The 22,493-nt window shown below is 39.4% G+C and overlaps 1 protein-coding gene and 1 long non-coding RNA gene across 2 annotated transcripts in view; one reads left to right on the forward strand and one right to left on the reverse strand.

Moving 5' to 3' along the window:
- The first annotated feature begins 740 nt into the window (after positions 1 to 740).
- Fundc1 (FUN14 domain containing 1) lies at positions 741 to 17,414 on the forward strand. The gene is made up of 5 exons (NM_001025027.1): positions 741 to 901; positions 1,593 to 1,749; positions 5,060 to 5,135; positions 15,209 to 15,337; positions 15,976 to 17,414. Exons 1-5 carry the CDS (start codon positions 874 to 876, stop codon positions 16,051 to 16,053), a joined length of 468 nt encoding a protein of 155 aa, NP_001020198.1. The 5' UTR covers positions 741 to 873; the 3' UTR covers positions 16,054 to 17,414.
- LOC147998138 (uncharacterized) overlaps positions 4,963 to 22,493 on the reverse strand; it is a 63,899-nt gene continuing 46,368 nt past the window's right edge. Inside the window, exons 3-5 of the long non-coding RNA XR_015646889.1 lie at positions 11,333 to 11,444; positions 6,585 to 6,744; positions 4,963 to 5,165 (exon numbers count right to left, since the gene is read on the reverse strand). This is a non-coding gene — a long non-coding RNA (uncharacterized LOC147998138). The remainder of the gene's footprint in view (positions 5,166 to 6,584; positions 6,745 to 11,332; positions 11,445 to 22,493) is intronic.

Genomic DNA, 22,493 nt, shown 5'->3' on the forward strand with positions numbered 1-22,493 from the left:
CAGGTTTTTGTTTTTTGTTGTTTTACAAAACATCTTTAAAATATTTTCCCTGACACTTGTTAAAATAGATAATGGGTTTATTTTAATTTGGAATACAGACAAAAAGCTGGAGATTTATAGTGTATAATCTGAGGGTGTCAAGGTGTAGAATCCTACCAAGAATCAGGGCATGGGGAGTTTATTGCTAAGGTAATTTAATAGCGTTCTTAACTGGAGAAAGTCTGGGTTATTAGCCATCAAGAGAGGGGCAAGGCTGAAATTTCTGTTAAAGTCAGCAGGATTCTTGCAAGAACTACCCTTGATCTTAGCTAAAAGGCCGAGAAGTGATCCTTGCAAGAACTAAATGTTAAATATAGGGCCAAAAAAAAAAGAACGCCTAATCAAAAAAAAAAAAAAAAAAAAAAAAAAAAACAACTTCAGAAGAGCATCCTGAATAAAGACTTGTTAAGAACAATCTGCCAACACTAAACTGGTTATTCTCTTCTATTACCCTGTGCCTCCATTCCCTCCATTCCTTTAGCTTAAAAAAAAAAAAAATCTTGGAAACTCTAGAGCGCGTTGGGGGAATGCCCAGAGTACAGTGGAAAAGAGCACGAACTACATTTCCCATAAGTAAACACGGGGCGGGGACTCAGCTATTCCTCCCCAAATCCCAAGCCTTGCGTCTGCGCACAAAGTGTTAAAAGGGCTGTGCAGGGAAGCGTGGGCGGTGACGAGCCTGTGTGTGAGAGTTTGTGTGTGTGTGAGTGAGCGTGTGGAGGAGGAGGCGGAGGAAAACGAGAGACCATAGACTTCCACCTCGGCCTAGAGCGTCCTTTAAAGTGTTGGGGAGAGGCGGGCGGGGACCACCCACAACTGGCCGCTGGCGGTATCATGGCGTCCCGGAACCCCCCTCCCCAAGGTGAGCAGCCAGGGCCCGAAGTAGTCTCTGGGACGCTGCCCACAGCTCTGGACCTTTTATTCCTACGGTGTTTCCCCCTTCCCCTCCTCCAGTGTTTTTGGGGCTCGGTGGCTGCACAGCCCCTTTGAGAGACCCCTCCGAACCAGATGTCTCCTTTTCCTCTTTGCAGTACTTAGCTCGCTCACCCACACCTAACCAAGGCTAGACCCTGCCCTGCCCCCACCTCATGCCCTTCTCCATCTTGCAACTGTAAGGGGGTTGGCGGATTGATTTCCATTTGGTCGGTTGCATTTTGGTCCTGCTCTGATATCCTCTTGCTGGGTTCCTGACCTTTCTTTTCTTGGGAGGAACAACCCCTCTCCCCCTTTTCCCACGGGTGGAAATGCACCCTGCCCTGACCTTATTCAGATTGGGCGGGTCACCGCCCACTGCTTTGTATTTCAACTGGCCTCTGGCTCTGTGTCCCGGTGCCATAGGAAAGGAAATGGGGATGCTGTTGCTAGACCCTTTATACTTGAGGCCCCAGTCTCAGGGATCGAGTTAGTCACGCTCGTTCGCTTACATCTGGGCATTTTTTAGTTGTAGGCCAGACATAACAGTGAGTCGTCCCACAGGTTTTATGAAAACAAATTGTGAGCCGTTTCTGACTGTAGATTGATCCAATTTTTTTTCCCATTTTGTATTTTTAAAGACTATGAGAGCGATGACGAGTCTTACGAAGTGTTGGATTTAACTGAGTATGCAAGAAGACACCACTGGTGGAATCGTGTATTTGGCCACAGTTCCGGACCTATGGTAGAAAAATACTCAGTAGCTACCCAGATAGTAATGGGTGGCGTGACTGGCTGGTGAGAACATCTTTTTTTTTTTTGTTAAATTTCAGTGGGAACTTGGCTACTGTCCTTTTGTAAATAGCCTAGCCTCCATAAATCTTCAATGGCTCGCCACTGTTAATTCCAGAAGAGCACAACTTTGGGTCTTTCCCCTGATCTAATTGGTTGCATCAACCTTCAGAAACTCCTTGTTGGATTTTGATGAATTCCCTCAGTCAAAGGCCCACCATAGTTCCATTTTCCACCCTCTATCCTTCCTTTATCCTTCCTTTAATTCATTATCAAATTTCCAACTTGAGCAAGTTAATTATAAGTAAGTTGTTATTTGCTATTCAGTGCCAACAATTGGAAAAAAGCATAAGAATTCCTACTGCAAAACTGGCTTCAAGGATTCTCAGCTCTGTACACAGAAGCATTAATGCTCTGTAAAAATTATTCACGATGATGCAGCAGATTCTATTTTTTGTGGATGCACTAGTTCTGATTATGATAGTGCTTTGGAGAAGATCTGAGATTGCTTTTGTGTTAGAATTAATGAAATGATTACTTGTTATTCAATAACGTGGAGTACAATAAGGAGGGGTTATTACCATTAACTAAGCAACAACTCATGTAAACACATGTTTACACTGTTTTTACCATGTATTTTAATTCTATTATTTTTGGAATAAAATATTAACCAGATAACAAGGGGCAGAAACAGGTCATTATTTTGAAAAATGTTGATGACTCTTTTTGAAGCGACAGTACTTAAGTTGTAAGCAGTTTTTTCTTTACATTTTAAGGTAAATTCACCTGTTAATTAAAATATTTACATGCTTCCTTTTGGGATGGGTAAATGACATTTCTTCGTGTGTGTTTTTCATGCACCTTGGAATAATGATGTTCCCTATGCCTTCTTGTAAATGCCATTTTATAATTTATAGCAAACAAAAAAAATCATTCTGAAGATTCCATGGAGCACAGGCACAGTATTGATACTGTTTCATTGAAAAATCACGCAGTTAGAACAGAAGTTTTTGCTGAGGGCCTTGGTCACTCAGAGTTCACTGTAGGATGACTACAGCTCTGCTCCCTTTAAATGCATTTATAATTTGGTGCCAGAGGTGATTGGTTAGTGAGAGTCATGGCCAAAAGCCCAGTGCTACAAGATTCTTTTAAAAAAAATGAGAAATGGGATTCTCAGATTGTTGCACATTTTCTTCTTGTAGACCAAACCTGGTAAGAAGGCCCATAATTACCAGGTTTTCTTGAAAAGTCTAATGGCAGAGCGGAAGTTAGTAGATCCATCTTAGTGACTAGTACACAGCTTGTGTAGCGTTCAACCTGCGATTTAATGGAGACTTCACTATTTGCTTCTTTTTTCTTTTTCTGAGCCCTTATTACTGACTCCTGTATAAGAAACATATTCTTAATAACAACAACAATAATATAATTATTATTATTGTTATTGTTATTATTATTCATTTGGATTATCAGTATCAGCCAACTATTCAACCCAGGATCTATATAACACTTTGTGGGTGTTTGTTTTTTTACATCCATCTATTTGTGTTCAGGGCACAGATGTGTCCCCAGTATATATGTGGCGATCAGGGGATCAGGGGACAACTTGAAGGAGTCTAATCTCTCTACCATGTGGATTTTGGGGATCAAACTTCAGGTCTTCAGGCTTAGTAGCAAGAGCTTTTACCTGCTCAGCCATCTTTATGACCTGATCTGTATAATAGGACACTTGTATTCAGGTGGCTTGTTATTGTTTTTGTCTCGTGTGGGGACAGATTCAGGACTTTGCAAGCACTCTACCTCTAAGTGATATTGCCAGCTACATAGGTGATTTGTTGTAATGACTTGGACTGTAGTATAGATTCAGTGTAGAAAATATTTGAAATCTCAGGATATAACATTAATGTGATATTGTGTCATTAAAGAGGAACTATTAATAGACATAAACCTAACTTAACACTTGAAACCAATTCAAGACATGAAGAATAGCCTAAGGAGATTGTATTTAGCCATAGGTTTTTGATAATAAGAAATGAAAACTAGTGTGAGAATAAGTGGTTGCTAGGAGACCTGGAGGACCTGAATACTGATTCAGCTGTTAGAGAGTGACCCAGAAGCAAGGCTATGGAATCCCAACATTACAATATGAAGGTAATGATGCCCTTAAGAGTGCAGAGGAAGGGTGGAAGGATAGCTCAGCAAGTAGGCTTGATGCCAAGCCTGGTGACCTGAGTTCTATCCACAGGTCCTACATGGTGGAGAGAACCAACTCGTTGGACATGTATGAATGTTTAGACATACCACACTAAATAAAAAGTAATAATAAAAAGTAGAAAGGAGAAAACATAATAATATTTTCAAGATAAGGTATTTGAAGTTGAGGATGGGAGTCTGAGATGAACGTGACCTGGCAAATGGGGCGTAGTACTATCACATAGAAACTGGGACCTCAGAAGCAGCTATTTGGGCTATGTTTGTGTTCCTGTGACATGACTTATGTTGAATTAAGGGCCTACTGTGCGCCAGTATAACCTCATCTTACTTAATTACATCAACAGTGACCTGATTTTCAATTACAGTCCCATTTCAATTACAGGACACTAATTTGGTGGGAACACCAATTCAGGGTATGAGGCTAGGATTAGAAATCTGGGATTCTTTTGTGCAACTTGGATGTGGAATAGTAAAGGGACCATGAATGTGCTCAAGAGGAATAGGCTGACATTCCAATGTTAGAGGAGAGAAAACAAGCTTAACACAGAAAATCAACACTAGGTAAGGAAGCTAAGAGAAATGTGGGCAATGTAATCATCAAAGTGGAATGGCACAAGAGGCAGGAAGTTTTTCCTAGGCAGGAACTGGGGAAATAAATAACTCAAATAAAGATTATGATGCATTTAAAACTACCTGGGTTATAGCAGATTTGGGTAGAGTGAGGGTTGCCCTGGTGTTAGGAACACCTTGACTGCATTAAGCAAAGCAAACAAGTGACTTACTGTGGGAAATTTTAGCTTACACAAATGTAGGATTATAGTGGATTCAAGTACTCATGATTGGTTTCAATAGCTGCTCTTTTGATTTTCCTTTTAAGTCTTCCTCTTCTCTCCTTTCCTCACTATGCAGCAAATTTCAGACATTTTTACAGTGTGCATTTTTAATGACCCTATATGACTGAAGAAAAACAATGTTTCTGAGCAACCATAGGACACTATCAAAAGAAATGGGAAGACATTAAGCTTTTATTAGGAAAGCAATAAAATGTAGAAGAAATTTAGAACATCAGTGATTGTTCTCATCCTTGTTATTTCTGTCATTAAAGGTGTGCAGGATTTTTATTCCAAAAGGTTGGAAAACTTGCTGCAACTGCAGTAGGTGGTGGTTTTCTTCTTCTACAGGTATGTCCCGCCTTTATATATTTACTTCTCCTTGGACACAGCAGAGAATGTTAACTTTACCCATTTCGTTCCTGGTCATTTTAATAAAAGGTCTAATTTTTCTTTTAGGCATTAGTATATAGAAAAAGCATAATGAGTTTTGAAAGCTTGCATCTGTCAGTCAAGAAAAAATATTTCTAGATTCTCTAATGTACACAGTGTAATGTGATGTTAACTGTTTAAAAAGATGACTGAGTCTGGTGTGGTTGCATACATCATAATCCCAGCTACTCTACTCAGGAGGCTGAGGGAGGAGAACCACAAGTCCAAAGCAAGATATAATCTTCAAGCCAAACTAAACAGATTTGGAGGTGGAGCTTAGTAGTTGAGCCTTTGAATCCAGTATCCTAGGATTATGGATGTGTGCAACCATTGCTGGTTCATAGATCACTCTGTGCATGCATCATAATGGCTTTTCCATGAGCTAATGACTAGTTATGTCAAAGGCTGAGCAACTAGCAACATTTCCAACAACTTCTTTAAACTGAAGAACCAGAGGCATGTGTGGTGGTTTAGACCTGAAATCCCACACTCCAAAGGCTGAGAGAGGTTAAGACAGATGAATATAGAAATCAAGCCAGCCTTGGCCTACCAGTTATATACTGAGACAGTATGGGGGAAAGACGAGAAAGAAAGACGACAGAAAGAAAGGAAGAAGCAGAAAGTGCAAAATTAAGTTTAAAAATATCCATAATCCTATCTACAGTCCTATTTCTGAGACAGGTGGATTAAAATTTTAATTTTGTATATCCTCTTTTAGGGGTAAAATCCTTTGCTATTAGAGACTGTTTATGAGAATATTATCTACCATTAATGTCTATTTGATATGTATTTTCCTTAAAATAGAATTTCCTAAAGAAGATCAAATACAGTAAATCTCAAAATTGAAAATTTCTGGGAATAAATGTTAGCAGTTTTAAAGGTGCAGAGAACTGTCACTTATACCAGATTTAAGAAGTGATTGCTATTCGTAGCAACCAAAATCTGACTTTAGTACCTAAGCCATGGATCCTGTAATAACCAACATAGTTATTTTAAGTGCAAAGAGATATTTATATGAATTAAGCACTGGTGTAAATGGTTTCCTAGCTAGCTATTTTAAGACTGTATTTTCTATTATTAACAATATTAAGAGTAATATTTCTTGTGCTAGAAGTAAAACTGTATGATTAATTTCTAAATTTGGTTTTTTGGATGCATGTTTGTATTTATACAGGAGAGAATTTTACTTAGGCTGATTTGGATTGCACTTGTATAGAATGATACAGATGATATGATAAATATGATAGATTTAAGTCTGTCAGTATTTTGAAACTGAGTTGTCATTTCTAGTCTAGTGCAAAGGGCACTAGACTAAAACCGTTGACAGAATTGAGTTGTGTTTGTTTTCATCTGTTGTTGCATGTTTACCTCTTAGAAGTCTATTTCAGTCGTTCACTATTCACTGTTCAGATCCACATTTTATCACTGGTACTTCCTTCTTTTCTTAGCCTGGTATTTTTGAAGTCTAAGGCAGAAGGGCACAGGTCCTGTCGTTGTCAAATCACTTTCACCCACAGATATAATTAGCCTTGAAAACACAGTAGGAGGAAAATGAAAGAAAAACTAGAGAAAGAAACTGCTTTTAAGCTAATTAATTGCTTCATATGCTTAGGCCTGATCCCATATTTCATAACATTTGCTTATAATTAAAGATAAGTATTAGTTTGGGTTAAGACTTAAAGCTTTGCTAGTTACAATCTTAAATGTTTTTCAGTAGATAAATATCTTTAACTTCTCACAGAGCCTCCTTTTCCCTGACATAATTGACCAATGTTTGATCTTTCAGCTGCAAGAGAGTTCACTATTGGCTTCACATTATAGAATAGTCACTGTTAATTTTGAGTCATCCTGTTCTATCCCCAACTGAATGCTTTCTGTCCCTCCCCCATGCTCTCTGGCCCCATCTTGAGTATTATTTCATAGTTGTGTACCTACGGTTAAGTGAACTTCTTGAATTCATGTTATTTTTTTAATTGAAAATGCATACAATACATTCTGATCAGGGTTCCCCCTCTCCCATTTCCTCCAAGATCTTCCCAGCTCCACACCACCCAACTCCCTACCTTCTTTCTTTCTTCAGAAAACAAATAGGCAAATAAAACAAAACCCAGAATAAAAATGAACAGATAGATTTTCTTTTAAAGGCAGAAAAAGCAACAGAAACACTGAGGTTTAGACCTTTATTTCCATTCCAGTAAGGCATTTGGGACTTTTTCTTTTGATGTATTCCTATTATCTGAATCTTCTCTTGTAGGAATATGCCTGCTTAGTGTTCTGGAGACAGCCATCTCTGCCTCGTCTGTCCTGCTAGTTTTCTAGACCTTGTGTACACTGCTTCTCAGGGGATTTCCCTTTCAGTACCATTCTGACTGTTGCCTTTGCTTTGTCTTGGTTTCCTGTTTTCAAGGGACATGTCTTCTTCCCATTGTTAGATCTTCAAGTAACTTGTGGAGAAAATAAGCATGGGTGTAATTTTTGAGATCTTTGCACATGTGAAATTTTTCATCCCCCTCCCCGTTAGAGTAATAATTTAGCTGGGTTTAGATATTGCTGCATTGTCTTCCCAATTCAGTGCAGTTGTTTAAAGTTTCAAGCTGTTCTAATGCCTGACCATTTGTATGCAGACCTCCCTCCCCTGACCTCCCAGCAAATGCTTAGCAGATTTCTTTGTGTGTGTTTGTGTTCTGGTTTGTCACATTGTAGTCCTTGCTGTGGGCCCACTGTTACCCCCTTTCATCTCAAGCATTTTTTTGCTATTAGATAAGAAGTTCCTGCTCTTTGTTTATTTTCAGCGCTGCCTGGCCCACCAGTGTGTTTCCTATGATATGGATCTCCTAGACTGACTGTCTAATTTTCATAGCTTCCTTCCTGATTTTTTACTTCTCTCTTTTTGGTTTACTGTCTGGGAAATATTTTCAACTTCATTTTCTAGCTGAGTTTTTCATTTCTACTTTTTATGTCTATTAATTTATTGGTACTGAGAGTTCAACTCGGTCCTTTTGCGTACTAGGCAAGCATTCTACCAGTGCGGTACATGTAATCCCTATGACATATTTATGATTATTTAAAGAGATTCAGAGGTAGACTGTGTTTATATAAAATTGACCCCCCAGAATCCCATTTCCATTACAGAGTAGAACACTAGCATTGGTGGAAACCACTTTAACTGCTTGTCTTGTAGCACATGAAGGTAGGGAGAACTTGTGTGGTTTGATGCCTTCTCTAATTTGAATCGAAAACAATTGGTTCTTAAAAGCTCCCACAGAGGCTTGACTTACCAGGGTGGGGGGGGGGGGGGATACCCAGGGAGAGCCCAGCCCTTTAAAGGAGAAGGAGATAGGGGGAAGGATTATGGGAGAGGGTGACCAGGAAAAGGGGGGGGAGCAGTGAGTGAGCTGAAAGGTGAATTTTTTAATAAAAGAATAACTATTAAACTCAAAAAAAAAAAAAAAGACTGACGGGACTGAAATGTTTTAAATTGCCAGGTGCTAGTTTGAAGTAATTGCCTTTATTGGCTACAGGTCTTGAGTGTTGGTTCAAATGGTCTGTCATGCATGACGTTCTTCGTTTCTATACAGAATGTTTATCTACCAGTTTATTTTTTTCAGTGTTACAGACAACACTGCAGGGATAGCTGTCTGTTTGCAGTACTGGAGACTGAGCCCAGGACCTCATGTGTGCCCAGGAAACCCTCTCCCACTGAACTATAACCCAGACCCTTAATTAACCATCCAGTTTCATCTTTCACATTCCTCTGAGACAAAACAAACATATTAAAGCCTTTTCATTATCAAATGCTTCTAGTAAGTATACATCCATTGCATTTCCATGTCAGTACTAGGGATTAAAATCAAGCTTCATCGTGCATATAGCAGACCCTTTACCTACTGAGCCATTTCCCCAGCATGCCTGCCTGCCTGCCTGCCTGCCTGCCTTTTGATTTATTTCCTTCTTTCCTTCTTTCCTTCTTTCCTTCTTTCCTTCTTTCCTTCCTTCCTTCCTTCCTTCCTTCCTCCCTTCCTTCCATCCATCCATCCATCAATTTTTCCTTTCCTTTCCTCCTAATCCCTCCCCTTTCCTCCCTCCCTCCCTCCCTCTTTTCTTCCCTCTTTTCCTGGTCTTTTTCTATGGTATTAGGGGTCAAACACAGGGCCTTGTTCATACTTAGGCAAATGCTTTACCTCTGAGCTATATTTTCAGCTCTTGTTTTGTTTTAAAACCTCTCCCTACAGCTTTTGCTTCCCTACTTTTTGTTTTTGGTTGGTGTTTTGGTTGTTTTCTTTCACATGTTAAAAATTAAACTTGCGGGCTGGGGATTTAGCTCAGTGGTAGAGCGCTTGCCTAGGAAGCGCAAGGCCCTGGGTTCGGTCCCCAGCTCCGAAAAAAAGAACCAAAAAAAAAAAAAATTAAACTTGCTAGACAAGTAGCCAATCACTAAACTGCAGCCCCAGTCCCTTGTCTAAGTGTGCCCCTCCCCTTCCTAGCTTGTTTTACTCTTCTGTTTTCAAATTAAAAATCTTCTGTCCTCTGTGTCTGATGATCCTTGGTTGTTCATGTCTAAGAACTAGGCACTAAAATTTGATGAAACTCTAAATCCTTAATGGATTTTATTTTGGGAAAATCTAACTAGTCTAAGAAAAAATTTCTGAAGATCTGAAATTGGGAGTTGGAGAGTCTGTCTTCCAAGTGGAGCAACCAGTTGGATCACTTATGGTGAGGCTGACAAACAGGAAGCCCCATATACCAGATTACAGCTTCCAAGCAGAAATGAATCTTTGTTTGAAAGCTTGGTGCTATTTTTAACATGTAATTTTTTTTTATTGTTGTGGTTCTGGGGATCTAACCCAGGATGTCCTATATGCCAGACAAGAACTATACCACTGAGCTATAAATTCAACTCCTTATATTTAATGGGGAAACTTTTATTCTAATAAAGCTTCTTTACCCAATGTCATTAAATATTGAGTGTTGTAGGAACGTCAAATACAGTTCAAAAGTGGTCATTATTGTTTCACTTTTCTGCAGTCTGCTAGTTTGCATTTCTTTATAGTTATATAAATAAGTTAGAAGTGAACAAACAAAATAATCACAGGAGGTAGATGGAAGGAGGGACCTGGGAGGGAGAGAAGAGGGGGAAGGAGAAAAGGTGGGGCAGAAACAGGTATTGGAAGGGACAGGAGAGAAGTACAGAGAATCAGGAAATTGAATAGAAACATGTAGTGGTAAGGGATGGAGAACTGGGGGTAACTACTAGAAAGTCCCAGACTCCAGAGAATCAAGAGGCTCCCAGGAACCCATGTCGATGACTTTAGCTGAAATACCCAACAAAGGTGAGATAGAACCTGTAGAGACAACCTCCAGTACATAGGCAGTTGAGGGATGGGGCCACCCACATATCTCAAAATTTTTAACCCAGAAATGTTCCTGTCCAAAGGAAAGACATGGACAAAGAATGGAACAGAGACTGAAGGAAAGGCTGTCCAGAGACTGCCCCGTTTGGGGGAAGGTGGCGGGGGATCCATCCCATCTGCAGATACCAAACCCCTACACTATTGCTGATACCAAGAAGTGCTTGCTGACAGGAGCCTGATATAGCTGTCTCCTGAGAGGCTCTGCCAGATCCTGACCAATACAGATGCAGATGCTCTAAGCCAACCAGCAGACTGATCACAGGAACCCCAATGGAAGAGGTAGGGAAAGGACTGAAGGAGCTGAAGGGGATTGCAACCCCATAGGAAGAATAACATCAGCTGGCTGGACCACCCAGTGCTTCCAGGGACTAGACCACCAACCAAGCAGTATACAGGGAGGGACCCATGGCTCCAGGTACATATGGCCTTATCTGACATCAGTGGGAGAGAAGGGAGGCTTGATGCCCCAGGGAAGGGGGATGCTAGAGGGGGAGTAGGTTAATGGGTGGAGGAGCACCCTCATAGAGGCAAAGAGGAGGGAAGAGTGGGAGTGGGATGGGGGTTGTGGAAGGCTAATCGGGAAGGGGGGATATCATTTGAAATGTAAATGAATAAAATGACTAATTTTAAAAAAGGCTAGGGGGAAAAAAGAAGTGAACAAAAGTAAATTGAGTCCTGGATGATCAGTTCTGATGAGGTACTTACCTGTTAGGTTAGATGTACTTGACTCTCACTGGGAACACATAATTCATCCTTGATCATTGCACTGAAACATGTTGCTCACTTTCAACTGTTCCCCTTCAGTTTGACCGGGTTTCTGTCTCAGGGAAGATAGTCATGAACTTCTCAAGGAAATCTCAATCTAGTCTGCTTACTTTGTTGAGTGTTCTTTGAAACAGGTTTGTTAGCACAGTTTGGAGACTTAGTATTTATTCGTGGTCTTTATTATCATTTACCCAGTGTTTCTCACTCATCTTCTTGCATGATATTATTTGTTACAGAGATTCACGGTTTCTGCCAAACATATATAATCATATGATCATGGCCAAGCTGGATGGCTGTCTATGGTGTAGTAAGAGGGCAGGAAAAGGGCTAGGTGACTTGGAGGTGTTAGAGAGGAGGACCCCAGAGAGACATTGATGTACTAATTGTCTCAAAACTTCTCATCTCCCTGCAACTGTGTTATACTCTACTTCAGTGTGCGTTAACATGGAGAGCATTTTGACTATTCTAACCATTAACTAAAGCCATGCACATGCATAGAATCTTTGCATTTCAATAAAAAGATATGTTGAAATTCAACATCCAGTTAAATTCTGTAAAGATTTCAAAGTAATCAGCTAGTTTGAGTACTTCCTAAGGCAACTTTTTGTTTTGTATATATAAAGGCTCCTTTAAAGTTCGTTGTCACCTCTATGCCTATGATCCAAATCACTGTGTCACGTTCTACCAGAAAAGTTTTCATACGCCATTCAATTTGATCACTTCTCTGGCTGAGGCTGGAGTCTGACAGGTACCTGGTGAGTGAGTATAGGAAGAGCTGCAAATAAAGTCTGCTGTGGAGTCAGTCACAGAGAAAATATGAAATCAGATGTTTTTGTTATTTGAAATACTTTGTATGTGGTTAGAAGCCTATAAAGAATATATCAAGTGGATAGAAGTGACTTATAGCAGTATATATAGTTTAATTATTTACTTTTTGTGAATGCTTATTTATATTCGTATTTTACTTACACTGGTTACATCTCACTATTGTTCCTGTTCCAGTTTTGCCAGTGGCCCAGTAGCTTCATATAAGGGTTCTTTTTTTTAAAGACACCATTTTTTTGTTTTGTTTTTTAAAGATCTATTTAATGTATATGAGTACACTGTCACTGTCTTCAGACACACCGGTAGAGGGTATCAGATTCCATTACAGATGGTTGTGAGCTACCATGTGATTGGTAGGAATTGAACTCAGAACCTCTGGAAGAGCAGTCAGTGCTCTTAACCTCTGAGTCATCCCTCCAGCCCCCCATATAAGGGTTCTGAAAATGAATTAGCATTTAGCTATAGTTTTATAAATGGGGTTAATTGTCTGAAATTTATTATGGAAAGCAATTACTATAAAGTTTTTAAATAAAAACAGAAACCCATCATTTCCCCCCTCCCCTTTCCTACCTCCAATTCTATGTACTCTGTTCTCAAAATTCATGGTCTCCTTCCCTTTGTTACTATTACATATAGGTATAAATGCACACATTGACTGTTGTATATGGTTTCGGGGATGACAACTTGAACCAGATAACCAATTAGAGGCTCTATCCTGGGGTTGACTAATTTTCCCTATTTCAGTAGTCATTGATTGCCTGTAGTTCATTGACTTTCTCTTCTATTATAGGTGTATATTGGTATTCTCATTGTTCAGATCCTCTTCAAGCAGGTATTTCATGGGTGTAGCTTGCCTGCCATTTGTAGGAGACAAGATCTTACAGCAAATTTCCTGGTCCCTGCCTCTTATATTCTCCCCTTTTATTCTGAGATATTCTATGAGCCTTAGGTGCAGGGGTTGTGTTATAGATGTGTCCCTCAAGTCTGAGTTGTGTTTTGCAATGGTATCCATCTGCTGCAAAGCAAAACTGCTTTGATTTATGGGTAAAAGCTACACTTATCTGGGTATCAAGATAAGAATTTAGAAGATAGGAATTATGTTGATTTAGTAAAATAGCAGTACTAGGCTCAGCTCTAAGGTCCATGATTTCACTGTTTCTTTGTGCTTGGCTAGGTTTCCAGTAAGTACCAGACATAATTTTCCTCCTCTTGAACAGGCCTTAAGTCCAAATAGCTATCTGTTGGTTACTACCAAGATATGAGTGTCACTATTGAGCCTTTGCGGATATCTTCTCTGCTGGTAATTGTTGTGATTAATAGGTATAGCAGTTGGATAAGACTGTTGGTTGCTGGGGTTGGGGATTTAGCTCAGCGGTAGAGCGCTTGCCTAGCGAGCGCAAGGCCCTGGGTTCGGTCTCCAGCTCCGAAAAAGAAAAAAAAAAAGAGAGACTGTTGGTTGCTTTTTTCCCTTGGCATTTTGTATAGCACCTTCTGGTACTATGAGAGCTAGTCCTCAGGGAGAAAGCTTCCAGATCATGTCTAGCTCAGATCCTCCAAGTTCTCTGTTTAAGGTGTGTGATATGCACAGCAATGTATGCTTGCTTTCAACCTCTGGGAGATTACCAGGGGCAATAGCAATAGCCTATATTATTTTGAGAGTCTCTTGGACTCCTGAGCAACTCAAGATGGCATTTTTCATTAGTTTTCATTCAATAGTTAGTGGCTCTTGTGGGTAGTATTGTCAGCCCAAGTCGCATAACTTTATGTGTGTGTGTATATACATATATGTATACATAAACAGTAATGTGCATTATATGTTATTCTAGGTAAATAAAAAAATAATACGATCCCTTATGGCTTTTTCAAACATCCTTAGTGCAATATTCTTCCTTCTCATGCTCCTTGTTCTGTATTGACCTCCCTCCTCCCTCCCCAGTTAAGCCTCATTCCCCATTTCCCCCTTTCCCCTTTCTATCAGTTAAATCCTGCTATTCCCATCTCTAGCACACCCTACACCTTTGGACCCCATTTTCTTTCCTGATTTCTGTGGTTAGCCCAGGTTATATACTCAAATCTGAAGATTTGGAGCCAGGAACCATGTAGATGAGAGAGAACGTCGCGCGTGTGGTGTTGCTCTTTCTGGGTCTGGGCTACCTCATTCAGTAAAATGTTTTCTAGTTCTCTCTGTTTACCTGGAAATGGTTTCATTTTTCTTTACCACTAAATAGGAAGCATTCCATGGTATACATGTACCACATTTTCGTTACCCACTCATCAGTTGTAGGACTTTTAACTTGTTTCCATCTCCTAGCTATTGTGAACAAAGGAGCAATGAACACGGATAGCTGAGCACTATCTGTGGAGTCCATTGGGCATTCGCCAAGGAGTAGTGTATTTGATGGGATTACTTTTAGCTTCTTTTTTTTTTTTTTTGAATTCTCCACACTGATATATATCCAAATGGACTACATCAGTTTGCAGTCCCGACAACAGTGAATGGAGGTTCCCTTGCCCCCACACGCTCTTCTTAAATTAAATAGATTCAGAGCTAGTGAAGTGCCTTTATCAGGCTACTTTAGATTTCTTTAATAACTGTCAACTGATTGCTTTCTGATTGCCAGTTTAGCTAGTTCACGTCTGTTTAATTAAAAGGTGTTTTTTATTAGTCATACATTTTAGATAATCTGTCTTTTTAGCTGACTCCCTATTCTAAAAGGTAGGATGAAAGCTGTTATAATAGTTCTAATACAGCCTTTTGAGTCTTTCCCACCCTGTACCATATTTTTCTTAACCCTGTGTTCACTGCATCTAAGGAACTAGTTAGTTACTGTATTAAAACTCTGCATTTCTAACGCACCAGAGCAATCCTAAGGAGAGTGGGAACATTGGTGAGTCAATAACAGTTTCTTACTTAGAAGCTCCAGGAATTCCTGCAAAACGACATGGCCTTCTACTTCTGGGCTAATAGTAATTCTCATTGCCTGCTTACAGGTTGCCAGTCACAGTGGCTATGTGCAGATCGACTGGAAGAGAGTTGAAAAAGATGTAAACAAAGCAAAAAGACAGATTAAGAAGCGAGCAAATAAGGCAGCACCTGAAATCAACAATATAATTGAAGAAGTAAGACAATGAGAAATTTGCCTTCTGTTTTTTGGTAGTAGGTTTCAGTAGAAAATATGATTGGAGATTGCATTATTTTAATGATGTTTGAGCCAAGCATGGTAGCTCATACCTATAATCCTAGAACTTAGGAGACTGAATCATGAATTAGAGACTAGCTTATTACCCTCAGCTACAAAATAAAACTGTGTTTCAAGAAAGCAAATGAGACAAAAAAAATGTCAAACAAATAAAAAAAAAAGAAAAATAGTTGGGAATGTTATTTATTTTGAATTCAATAAATAAGAGGTTCTTTTAAATTTGCCTTTTTATTGTTGTTAAATCGTATATAAGTAGACAATTCAGAGGGGCACCATGTACATGCATGCTTCTGCACAGTCATTACCACTATCCATTTGCATAACTTAAAAAATAATTTTATTAAATACTCTTTCCCCAAATTTCCCCTCCACTAACCTCCATTCATTTTTGGGATTGTCAGTTAATTAGAGTGTATGTAAGTAGAATTGTACATTTGTCCTTTTGTTATCCTGTTTCATTCAAAGTAATATATAATCTAGTTAATATATATTGATATCTATTCAATATAATATCTGTAGCATAATTACAAGTCTTTTTATTGATGCTTTGGTTTTCAGGCAACAGACTTTATCAAGCAGAACATTGTGATATCCAGCGGCTTCGTGGGAGGCTTTTTGCTAGGCCTGGCATCTTAAGGACTTGGAGACTCCATGGTAGTGAATCCAACAGTGAGAGGAAGACTGTGGCAGCAGGGTGATCTCTCAATGGCTACCAAAGTCTCCAGAGAAAGGAACAGCCAGCTGGACAATTGCAAATGCAACAGCTTAGCACTTTGCCACCTGAAGCTTAACAAGCTAGTATCTGCTGTAAGACAACCTATGTGGCGTGTAACCAATTGTATTCTTAGCAAATCATGGATTTTTGCAAATTTTTAAATTTGCATTTGTTTAGAAACTAGCCTCTGATTATCAGCACTGGATATATTGGAGACAGAAAAAGTTCATATGTGTACTGTCCAATGAAATATTACCCTGTCTTCTTTTCAAAGTTCTTTGTGTTTTACTGTCTAGTACCAATAATTAAAAATTGTCTTATAGCTTCAATATTATGGCTGACTTTTTTTAAAAGATGCATTTGCAATAATGAAGAATTGTTTTACCCCTTTGTGGAAAGTAACAGTAGAATTATTAAGATATTAATTCTTCTGATGTATCAATCTTTAGGTTTATTCCCCCTTCTGCTTCTTACTTTGCCTATGTGTAATCTTTACATTAAAGAAGGCTTTCGTAAAGAAATACTTCATGCCTAAAACACTTTCCCCTTCTCTAATATCTACAGATTTTAAGATGTTTCCTTCAACGTTCTAGTTTTTCAGATTTGTTTGATTTATTTATCCCTGATAGCTTAGATAGAACTAATTTGGGAGTATGTTATTAGTTGGGACATTGATATGCTTTATTAATTTCAGATGCATCTCATTTTTTATTTCTAAAAATCCTAATTCTTTTTTTTTGGCCTCTTCATCAAAAGGTACAAGCTATGAATTTATTGTCTGAAGAACTGTGATTTTCTGTGTAGTTATAAAATTATAGCTTAAATATAATTGCTTCCTTGATTATGTTATGTAAGCACTAGGGCTCTCACACATTGCTAGTGTTATGCTACTTGAATACTAGGTCAGTTTACTTTGTTTCTCTGGGCCAGCCTCACACTTATTCCGAGCATCTCTTTTCCAAAGACAGCTTTCAGTATTGTTATTGTTGTTCACAGAATTCTAGGTTATCCCCGGGGAGAACAGCAGAACAGTATAGGTTAGAATCTTCAGACTGAAAATATTGTAGCTATTCAGACTATGTCTCTATCATAGGAAGCTCCCATTGTATATTCTGTGTCTTGTAAATGTGTCATTTCATATTTTTGATATTGGTTATAAGCTGTGTGTGTTGTGCTGTCTTGAACTTCTTTAAACTCAAGTGTGTGATTGAATTTGAGTTTCTTTTATTCTCATTAGTGCCTCATATAGAATGCTAAATAAAACTCAGTTTCTTAATATGAAGTGATTGTACTTATAAATGTTATTCTCTTTTGAGCTTTTCTCCATTTTTAACTGACTAAACCTTTTGTTGCTATAAAACTAAAAAGAGGAAATATCATGATTGTGTTCAGGTCACGTCAGTAGAACCATCATAGCTGTGACCCTGCTTCTGAGCAGCACACCTGGATGCTACTGTGCAGCAAGGCAGGCCATTTCAAGGAGCTCCAGTGTTTTTATTTTTAAGATTGTTATAGTATCTGTTCTTTGGATGATAGGTTAGAAAACTAGGGAAAACACAATATGTCTGCTCTCAAGCTTTCGATTAGAGACATTCAAATATTCCCATATGAAGAATTCATAGAATATGGGACCTGTTTGAATATAGTGTTGAGTGGAGAGAATTTCCTTTAGGAGTCCAAATGTACAAATAAAAGCAAGAGTTAGAAATGGTGGTATACTGCAATAATCCCAGCATACAGAAAACTGATGCAGGAGGATCAGAGTGGCTGGGAGGCCATAACGGGCTGTGTACTAAGCTCCTGTCTCACACAACAGCAGCTAAGTATGGTGGTGTTCACCTTTAATCCCTGCATGGCAGAGGCAGAGGCAGGCAGATCTCTATGAATTCAAGGCCAACTAGGTCTACATAACAAATTCTGGGCTAGCCAGGAATATATAATAGAGAGACTTCATCTCTAAAACCCAAACCTAACAAAACAACAGCAACAACAACAACAGCCAGCAAAAGATAACACTTTCATTGTACACTTCTAAGTCTCTTGAGATGTTTGAAATTTTGTATGCAAAACTTGGAGTATAATCCAGTGGTTCTCAGCCCATGGGTCATAACCCGTTTGGGACCACATATCCAATGTTTATATTACTGTTCATAACAGCAGCAAAATTAGTTATGAAGTAGCAATGAAATAATTTTATGGTTGGGGGTCATCACAACATGAAGAACTGTGTTAAAGGATCACAATGTTAGGGAGGTTGAGAGCATTATACTATAATCCATCAGAGTAGTGAAGTTAAGGCTGCACAAACATGAAGCTACTGTTGATGTCACATCTGTAGTCAGAAAGAAAGCTGTTCAACCAGCTTCTTTCTTTGTGCACTCCAGGACCCAAAGTCTTAAACACAAAATTCACTTATCTTGCACACACATGCACCCCAGCAGTAATAGTAATTTTATGTAATTTTTTTTAAATATTGTAGTTAAGGAGGCTCAGGAGCTTCTCTTGAGGTTGTTGTGCCTGCATTAGACTGGGACCTATCACATGAGCTAAGCTGTAGAATTTTCTATTTGGATGTATCATGTTGGTACTGACAAAGTACCTATTTGGAGAATGTTATGGGTTTGGGATTTCATTTTGGTGTTATACAATCTGTCTAGTGCTTTCCCTATGGTGGATGTGAGAGAGGGAGAGGGAGAGGGAGAGGGAGAGGGAGAGGGGGAGGGGGAGGGGGAGAGGGAGAGAGAGAGAGAGAGAGAGAGAGAGAGAGAGAGAGAGAGAGAGAAGAGAAACCACAGACTCAATTCAAATTGCATTAGCTGAATGTATTAAAAACTACTGCAGGGTGACAACCTTAAAGCTAAATTGAAGGCCTGTAGAACAGAAGGGAAGGATTTTTAAAGGTGGAGACCACAGTTAGCTTGTTTCTGTGGAATTTGTAGCTGCATGAGAAACTGCTTCACTCCCCTCAGCGGCATGAGAAGCTTTCTCCCCTGTATACAGTGTTAATTAAGCAGGTTTTTACAGAGGCAGAGCAAGTGGTTAATTATCGCACAGCAGTTACACCATTAAGGGAAAGGTATAGGTTGTTAGAAGCTCAGCTTTTAGGAACTTAGGGCGGAGGCCAGCAGCTAAGAAGGGTACCTGTACAGAATGGCGTTTCCTTAGGCATTCCACATTAGCTCCAGATCGTATAAATCAAATCAGTGATTCATGTTGAGGTACATACTGATTCTGAGCCTATAGAGCTAATATTTTAACAGTTGACATTTTATGAGATGACATAGCCCATTACATTCTGTATTAGCTCTAGACAGTGGTTCTCAGCCTTCCTAATGCTGTGACCCTTTAATATAGTTCCTCATATTGTGGTGACCCCAACCATAAAATTTTTTTCAATGCTACTTCATAACTGTAATTTTGCTTATGAATCGTAATGCAGATATCTGTGTTTCCTTTAGACCTAACATACGGTTTCCTATAACTGCTTCTCAGCTGAAATTAAGACATTGTTGTAAGGACTCAAGACTAGAATGCCATTCACAGGCCAGGAAAGCTAGGGTATATCAAAGTACAGGGACTTTGAAGCAGTTTGGAATGCTGCCCCCAAACAGGGACTCAAGCTGGCAGGAAGTTCCATCAGAACCCTCTGGTTTGTATCATCTTTCAGCAAGTCCAGTGCTGGCTGTTTCTGAAAGACAACTCCAGACTGGTGTGTTCAGTATAGTTTCAAGAACTTAAGAGAGAATATTAAATTTGAAACTTCCAGATCTGTGGTTGTTGGGGTAGTAGAAAAAGACCCAAGACTAGGGATAGGAGAGAACCTACCCTTCAGAATAGGCAGTAACGTTATAGGAAACTTAGACCATTGACTGACATGAGAGGAGTACTTATCTGGAATCTAAATTGACCTATAACATGTGGATCCAAATCACATCCCCATGAGGTTTACATGATGTCTTTTTTTTAAGTTTACAAAAAAAAAGAGAGAGAAACATTTTAGAGCTATTTGCATTTCCATTCTTTGTAATCTGTATTGGAATCCCTGTTGTCGAAAAAGCAGTTAACAAGTGTCTGTAAACAGCTGGAGTAGACTCATGCCTTTGAGCTATAGCAAAAGTTTGAGGACCCAAAAAAATGATTCTGGGTTAAAGGTATAAATACTCTTTACTCTATCCAGAGGACAAGAGATACTGAACAGAGATGTTTTCAGCAGGATGAGAAGCACTTTTAAGTCTATACTTGGAAGAAAACCAAAAGAAAATTTAAAATTTAACCTGCGACTCTAATAGTAGCCAGTTATTTACAAAATCTGGATTAAGGGGATCCAGCCCATACACATACAGCCACCGAACTCAGACAATATTGCTGGTGCCAAGAAGTGCATGCTGACAGGAGCCTAATATAGCTAGCTGTCTCCTGAGAGGCTCTGCCAGAGCATGACCAATACAGAGGCGACTGTGGTGGTTTGAATATGGTTGGTCTATGGGAAGTGGCTCACAGCCAACCATTAAACTGAGAATGGGGTCCCCATTGGAGGAGTTAGAGAAGGGACTGAAGGAAGTGAAGGGGTTTGCAACCCCATAAGAACAACAGTGCCAACCAACCAGAGCTCCCAGGGACTAAACCACTACCCAAAGACTACACATGGACTAACCCTGGGCTCCAGCTGCATATGTAGCAGAGGAAGACTTTGTTGAGCACCAATGGGAGGGGAAGTCCTTGGTCCTACCAAGACTGGACCCCCAGTGTAGGGGAATGTCAGGGTGGAGAAGTGGGAAGGGATGGGTGTTTGGGGAGAGGGAACACCCTCATAGAAGAAAGGGGAGGGGGAGGGGATGGGGGCTTATGGATGGGAAACCTGGAAAAGGGATAACATTTGAAATGTAAATAAGTAAAAAAAATTCAATAAGAAAAGTAAAAATACTAAAAAAGAAAGTATAAACTCTTGTGTTAAACAAAAATAATCTAGATTAATAGCTTGTCAGAACTCTGTTGGTTAATATGTTAAAATAATGAACTTTTGAAGTCTTAATATCATGCATCTTATTTTTACATATCTTAAATTATTTCCTTACAAATTCATAATTTACATTTACATATCTTTTTATTAATTTACCATATGACACAAGTGGTAGTTTATTGAGAGTGGTCATTGAAAAGCAAGTGTCTTAGGATTTCTAGTAGTTCAATGAAACAACATGACCTAAAAGCAAGTTGGGAAGGAAAGAGTTTATTTGGCTTACACTTCCACACTGCTGTTCATTATTGAAGGAAGTCCGGACAGGAACTCAAACAAGGCAGGAACCTTGGGGTAGGAGCTGATGCAGAAGCTAAGGAGAGGTGCTGCTTACTAGGTTGTTCATCATGCCTTGCTCAACCTTGCTTTCTTATAGAACCCAGGACCACCAGCCAGCCCAGGGATGGCACCACCAACACTGGGCTGGGTCCTTTCCCACTGATCAATAATTGAGAAAATGCCTTACAGCTGAATCTCATGAGGGAATTTCCTTAACTGAGGCTTCTTCCTATCTGATGACTCTAGCTTGTATCAAGTTGACACAAAACCAGCCAGCACAGCAAGGAATAGTAAAAATGTTTAGTTATATTGAAACCTACTTTGTGAGTTTATTTCTTTTAATGTAAAACCTCTTAGCAAAGTAAACTGTCTGGGTTTGCCCTTTTCAGAAGAATTAGTAGCTCTGGACAAAAGCAAGGTCTGATTTTTACATATAAAATGGACTAACCAGACTGTTATAGCCTTTGGGAATATCTGAGAAGGATAAATTTGAACAGGAAACATAAACCAAATGAACTCTGTATTAGTTAAATGACAGATGTTTACCCACTACCTGGATAATTACCCTAGGCTCCTCCAGGACAACTGTGGTGGTTTGAATATGGTTGGTCCATGGGAAGTGGCATTATTAGGAGATATGCCTTGTTGGAGGAAGAATATCATGGTGAGGGTATGCTTTGAAACTCTGCCCAGCCTGGAAGAGTCAGTTTCTCCTGGCTGCAGTCAAAACAAGATGTAGAACTCTCAGCTCTTCCAGCACCACGCCTGCCTGGACACTGCCATGCTTCCAACCATGATGATAATGGATTGAACCTCTGAACTTTTAAGCCAGTCCCAGTTAAATGTTGTCCTTTATAATAGTCACATTGGTCATGCTGTCTCTTCATAGCAATGGAAACCCTAACTAAGACAGTAACCCTGATTTTTTGGGGGGGGACACTGGCAGAGGTGCTCTGTCTTTGACTGTGAAACAGAACTGCATTAAGTTCTCAGCTGCCACACAGGGCAGAATAAGTCTTTGGCTGTCAGACCCAGAAGGTCTGAGAGATTTTCATGTGGAACTTG

The sequence above is a fragment of the Rattus norvegicus genome, chromosome X (assembly GCF_021556685.1).
Source record: "Rattus norvegicus strain SHRSP/BbbUtx chromosome X, alternate assembly SHRSP_T2T, whole genome shotgun sequence".
In the NCBI taxonomy this organism is placed as follows: Eukaryota; Metazoa; Chordata; class Mammalia; order Rodentia; family Muridae; genus Rattus; species Rattus norvegicus.

Coding starts and splice junctions, on each gene's coding strand:
- Fundc1 (NM_001025027.1), top strand. CDS start 874: ATGGCGTCCCGGAACCCCCCTCCCCAAG. Junction 902..1,592: donor CCGGAACCCCCCTCCCCAAG/GTGAGCAGCCAG, acceptor GTATTTTTAAAG/ACTATGAGAGCGATGACGAG. Junction 5,136..15,208: donor GTGGTTTTCTTCTTCTACAG/GTATGTCCCGCC, acceptor GCCTGCTTACAG/GTTGCCAGTCACAGTGGCTA.